General features: G+C 33.8%; 1 protein-coding gene across 1 annotated transcript; it reads left to right on the forward strand.

Annotated features, from left to right (window-relative positions):
* The first annotated feature begins 373 nt into the window (after positions 1–373).
* LOC128210856 (alpha-2A adrenergic receptor-like) lies at positions 374–1,964 on the forward strand. Its single transcript, XM_052915209.1, has 3 exons — positions 374–400; positions 456–1,306; positions 1,355–1,964. The coding sequence occupies exons 1-3, from the start codon at positions 374–376 to the stop codon at positions 1,962–1,964; spliced, it is 1,488 nt and encodes a 495-aa protein (XP_052771169.1).
* The last annotated feature ends 4,599 nt before the right edge of the window (positions 1,965–6,563 follow it).

The following is a 6,563-nucleotide window of genomic DNA, read 5'->3' on the forward strand; positions in this document are numbered from 1 at the left end:
GGTGATTTAGATAGAGTTATCAGTGAAATAAATATTCCTAAATTAAGTTGTTGTTGTTGTTTTTTTCTCGTACACTTACTGAAACGCTAGGACTGTTCAAACACTTGTCGATACAATATACACTGTTTCTAGTCTTTGTCACTCACGTTTTATTTAATAACTTTTGTATGTAGATGATGTTTTTATATGAGGTATTATAAATGTATTATGCTATTTGTTTAATCGTTTCATTTTAATCATAATTTGTTATAAATCATTATATTATGGTAAACTGTTTTATTTTTCAGATTAAAGGATACGGCGATACATTCATCAAGTCTTGCAGAAATGTACTGAAACATGTTAAAACATTCAACTGAAGAAACATGAGATGATGGCAAAATTTCAGAGAAAATTAACAGTAAGATGTGTTTGGGACAATGAGATCTCTCAAAGACACTAGACTTCATCATTAGATAAATAAAGCAACGAAAATGTCTTCGATCAATGAGATGTCCTCTACAAATTCGAACAATTCCTCATTGGGGATTGACCTCCCGGACGGTTACAGCACTGGACATATCATACTGACATCTATTCTTATATCTGTTATAATGTTTGTCATCATTTTTGGGAACTTGCTCGTTGTTATAGCCATCTTTACAGACAAGACATTGAAAACGGTGCAAAATTGGTTTATCGCCTCACTTGCAGTAGCTGATTTTCTTCTTGGCCTTGTTATTATGCCTTTTTCCCTTGCAAATGAAATGATGGGATACTGGTATTTTGGACGGGTGTGGTGCGACCTTTGGAAAGCCATTGATGTCTTACTATGTACGGCTTCAATATGCAGCATATGTCTTATAAGCCTTGATCGGTACTGGTCCATAACCCGCGCAGTCACCTACTCCCGCCAGAGAACGGCCAAGCGTGCCGCATTAATGATAGCAGCAGTATGGTGTTTATCCGCTGTCATTTGTGTGCCACCGCTGATCGGTTGGAAAAATCCATTACCCGTATCGGATTATCCACTGTGCTTACTAAGTGATGATATCGGATATGTTTTGTATTCGACGATGGGTTCGTTTTATATTCCTTGCGTAATTATGGTGTTTGTCTACTTTAAAATATATCGCGCAGCAACGAGATTAGCAAGAAAGAATATCAAGACAATGACAAAGTCTTACAAAGGCAAGGCTAAAATGGATATCCAAAATGGAAATGAAACGGATAGCCTGGGAAGTTTCGTAGAAAAAGAGTCAAACAAAAAACCAATGGAACTGAACGAAAGTTTGAAAAGAAAGACAATTCCAAGCCTTGTGGAGGAGTCCATAGCTTCTTCGCCAGATATTTTAAACAGAGAAGACCAATTTAGTTTAAATGGTAGTCCATTAGTCGAAAATAGGGTCCTTCATTCCGATAGGGTAACCACGGACATAGCCATTATCAAGAACAGTATATCTAATCAAACTGGTTCTAAAATTTCTCACAATCTTAAGGACATAGATGAAAATGTATTTTGTGAAAATTGTACTGATTTAACAAATAATGGCGTCACTGATACAGATATCAAGTGTATTGGCGAACTAAATAACCCTGGCAAAAAAGTAGTGGCAAAAGGAAAACGTTGTAGAACCTCAAAAAAGAAGCATCGAGAGAACGGCAACAAAGGAACAAAAGAATGGAGAGCAGCATCCCTAAGAGATCATGAACGACATAAACGAAAGATCGCGAAAGCTCGCGAGAGACGTGCAACGATTGTGCTTGGTCTGGTTATGGCAGCCTTTATTCTCTGTTGGTTTCCGTTCTTTACTCTGTATATCATTACATCGTTTTGTGATTGTATAGGTGGTGTCGTCTTCACAATCGTGTTCTGGGCAGGTTATTGTAACTCCGCTCTTAACCCAATTATTTATACAATTTTTAATCGTGACTTCAGACATGCCTTTCATAAACTTCTTAGTCGAAAATCCCGCTGGATATGACTAGGAATATTGTGTTACTCAACGAAAGATATAGCCAGCTTTTACATCTGTTGTCTTACTGACAATATGATAATGGATTAAATATTTGAAAGCTGACGAATTCTTAAAAGGTTGGCCTAATATCTGAATAGATATTGATTTTGGTTGAAAGTCTACTTCCTGGAGTGTCCTGTCTGTCTATTAAGTCCCTAACCTTTATGACCGCTTTTTAAGGGATAGGTGAACAAACGTCCAAGCATCCATTAGAATCTCGTTTGCTTTGAATGGACAACAACACTTTCTCCCTTGGTCTAATACTTTAATCTAAACGGGCTTTGTAAAACATGTGTGTACCAGTGACATTCATTATTCATCGGAGTCATTACGTATACAACGTTTGAGACGGAGAAATTGAACAACCTGTTTTAAAAACCTGAAATTTTATTTCGTTTATCTCACTGCTTAATATGATAAATTGCCTTAATGTTAAACAACTTCATATCTAGTTTATTATTTTCAAATATGTTTTAAAGAATTTTAAAGGGTATTTTAAATGCGTACAGCATATATACACAACAACAGATTATAGACCGATGTATCACCGAGTACAAATCTTAAAAAAATATTATAATTAATGTAATTTATTAAACCCAAGTAATAACCAACTCTTGTATTTTTTCCAGATGTAGTTTTAAAAATTATGAGATCATACTGATCATGTAAACACTATCTTGTTACAAAATAAGTGGGGAAAAGGCTGTATTGAAAAGCAAAGCAAATACATATACGGCATACATAATAGTAAGAGGTATTGCACCTTCCATTACCGTTTAACGCTATAACGTGAATATTGTTTGATGTTTCTTTATCTTGGTCTTCCTTTGTATTATACAGAGTATTTTATTAACCAACGTTACTTACATCACTTTACGCGGTGACAGGGTGATAGTATGTGCTTACAATTGTATTGTTTCACTAACACTCGTATCCCATCTACTCTTCACTTTTCGTCCCTTGACACAGTTGCTGAGAGCAACATTTTTTCAGCAATATTGAAAGTGACATTCGTATTCAAAATCAATACAAATACATCTTTAACAAACATAAATTTTGAGTGATAAACCTTTAACAACTTACTAAATAATGGATTAATGGAAAGTATTAATTACTGATAACAAGATTGTAACCGTGTATTTAATAGTTGAAAGCGCTAAATATTAAATGATTTGTGAATGCAATAAGATTTACTGTGTTCTCCTAACGTCTCTATTGTGTTTTCGGCACATTTCTTTCAAATTAAACTTATTTACATTCTTAAGAACCATTGCTTTCGGCATTTATTCTTCCTCTTTGGTATACAAAAACAATTGTATTAATTTTGGTTAATCGTATTTGGGAGTAAAAGTGCATCTTTGATAATACAAATCAAATGCCGATAAGCAAAATATCACTTTCACCTCAGTTAACATATTGACGATAGATAGGACCGATGTTTTTTTGTGGCAAAACTTCATTATCAAATGTTTCTTAATTGTGCGCATAGATCAAACATTCTGAAAACAAACCAATGCAACATTTCAAAGACATGTATTTTATTAACACACATCAAAGCGGATTTTTCATGTTAACATGGAGGATTGGATATCATACGCAGTGAACAAAAACGCCACCTCAAGCGATATATGAGCAAAGCTTGCTTTTGTATTGGTTCTTAATTTAATACCCCTTACAAACCATATTGGAGCATATCGGGTGAAGAGCCTTGTCATGGAGGCGGTGTTATATTAAACTCCTGAAGGTCTGCCGATTACACTCGATCTTAACTATCTTCATATGATAACAATGTTTTGAAACTGTAAATGCAACAATATAACAATTAATATATAATTCTTGACGTTAGTAAATTAACACAATGCAGTAAATATTAAATGCAGACAATAAGGTTCAATAGCTGTAAATTATTTCCGATTCTTCTATAAACAATTCATGTGCCAGTCATTCTCCGAGTGGCCTTTATATGTAACTCTCCTCTGGTCGTTTGATTAGATACCACTGATTGCAAAATTATTTCTATTATTCATAACAAAAATTCATATCAATACTAATGTAAAAACTACAGAAACATGCTCAGTTGCAAAACATTTAAGCATGAACCCCGTTTAATGACACAGGGTAAACGCCAAAGGCATAAAAGACAAAAACAAGAAATCACAAACAAGAAAGATGAAACAATAAGTTGAACACAAAACTCAACAAACACCACAGTCCATATATACTAGATACAAAGCAAAAAAAGGTATTTTTATCAAGGTTTGTTAGGTACCGCCTTGAAACGGTCAGTCAAATGTAAATTTGCTGGGGTTTAAACCAGTTTACGTGCACAAACCCCATTCTTATACAACAATCTTGAAAAAAGTAAAAATGTAAAAGGTATATCTTATGAAAGTGTGCATTTACTTGAGAAAACTTAATAATAAAACAAATAATAATAAACTAATAGGTAAACCCCAAGTACTTCAATGATTAGAGATCCCTACTCTATCTGCAGACGAAGAAATACAATTCTGATTTCATAATGCAAACACTTTTCAAAGATGCAGTCATTGTTTGAAACTATGAGCATCACACGGCCCAAATGTCAACTTCAAACTATTGTATTTTTAACGATTCACCAACCTGTTATCGAGAAGTCTTTGTTATTTGAACAAATATATTTTCAAAATATACAATAACTGAACGCTTTTCTTAATAGTGGTAAGAACTTCCTTAACCCGAACGCCAGTTTTATCTCTTAACAAATGCATACAGCGAAAAAGACGAGGTCCATATAAGGCTTTTGGACATAATTATAACACTTACAATTATCTCTAATAAAAAAGTGAACACCTATAAGTATTTTTTCAATGGGTCTTAATTGCTTCTAAACTTTTCTCTTTAAAAGGATTGACATGGGCGCATCATTTTATCGACGATTCATGCTAATTAGTTAATATAGGTTTCCATAGAAACCACGGATATCGTCCCGATTTTTATTACTACGTTCATTGTTCGTGTTTAAAACGGCTAAATGGATTTTTAAAGAAATGAAACAAGTTTTTTATGCATGTTACATTAAGATGTCGTGTTTGGAAACCAACTTAAATTGTTAGCTAATTGTAATATTGATACGTGACGTCAAATTTGGTATTCAAAACGCGCAAAACATGATCTCACTTTTCAAGACTTATCTTGCACAATATGAATGATGTTACTATGAGCTTTACAGTATTTTTTCTTGAAATGTCATTGAATTGAAATGCCCAATAAAATGATAAAAGCAAATATATGTCTAAAGACCTAAAATTCCGCAATGCGGCTCATTTAATAGTTGCAAAATCCTTCAAACGAAAGCTTGATTTGTTCCCCCTGACTCTGCAAAGCCAAATGGGCAATTGACTTTAACACCTATTAAAAGACCTTATTAATAAACACTGAATGACAAACGCGTTTACTTCGGGAGAAGCCTCTGTTTCTCTAAAACATTGACTGTCACAGTAATCACTTCAGAGTTTAGGGACTGACTTCCAATGCCAACACAGAGGAGAAGCCAGAAACCATAAGGTGAAAACTAAGAATTGTCATTCAATAAGTGAATGTCACTTTTGTGCCATCGGTGTGAAATAATTAACTTTGTCCTTCCCGACTAGACTTCGTTCAACGCCAACACAAAGGCGATAACAGAAAGTCCACAAGGTGGGAACTAATTACTTTTACTGAATGAGCGAGTGCCACTTTCGTCCTACCGACATGAATTGTTCAATATTCCGTGACAATACAAACGAGTCCAACAAACAACACGAGTCAGACTGGCAAAATTGAAGGTAGTTTATGTTTTTATAAAGAAACCAGGAAAAATGCGCAACTGAATTGAGGGATATAAAACTCGTGTTTGCAATCTCATTACTCTGTATTACTACCGTTACTTGGTGGAGTAAATTACTTTTCTCAAGGTATGCACCTAATTTCAGCACAATTTCATCCCGTCAAACTGAATAACTACACTGTGAGTCATTAATGTAATCCATATATTTTCTTCTGAATACTAAGTTCGACATTCGAAATTTACCCTTTTTCGTCTAGTAAGGTCGGACTTACAATTGATCCGTTTTTCCGCACTTTTACACATGCAATAGAAACCGCCAATTACTTACAAATAAATACCGCTTTAAACAAGTGCACCCTTATTTTTTATGAAATGTGTACTATGTTTATTTAATTACTTACTATATTTAACAAAACAGTTTCACCAGTGCAAGATAACCTCTAAAATCTTTGAATTAATAAATGTATAGATATTTTGTGCAAGTTACTGAATAATCATTTGTTAGAACAATTCCCAAATTGCTGTTAAATTTTGTTTGTGCTTCTATAGATGTTTTATTATGTAGATAAAATTTTGGGCTTATTGAAAACATATCAGGATTAGTAAAATATTGTAAAAGTTTTCGACAATCTTCTTTCTTTCCGTTTTATCAATTTTTACTTTTGAAGAAAACATTTCTACGGTCCCCAGATGAGCGAAGCTTGCTCAGAAATACATAACGAAAATATTCCAGAAAATCCTATAAATCTCTTTAAGAT

Source organism: Mya arenaria, chromosome 12, assembly GCF_026914265.1.
Source record: "Mya arenaria isolate MELC-2E11 chromosome 12, ASM2691426v1".
Classification (NCBI taxonomy): Eukaryota; Metazoa; Mollusca; class Bivalvia; order Myida; family Myidae; genus Mya; species Mya arenaria.

What these genes read in the sequence shown, in the direction of transcription:
- LOC128210856 (XM_052915209.1), top strand. Translation starts at nt 374, where the DNA reads ATGGCAAAATTTCAGAGAAAATTAACA. An exon ending in AATTTCAGAGAAAATTAACA is followed by an intron (nt 401 to 455) that starts GTAAGATGTGTT and finishes CTTCATCATTAG; the next exon opens with ATAAATAAAGCAACGAAAAT. An exon ending in ATTCCAAGCCTTGTGGAGGA is followed by an intron (nt 1,307 to 1,354) that starts GTCCATAGCTTC and finishes AGACCAATTTAG; the next exon opens with TTTAAATGGTAGTCCATTAG.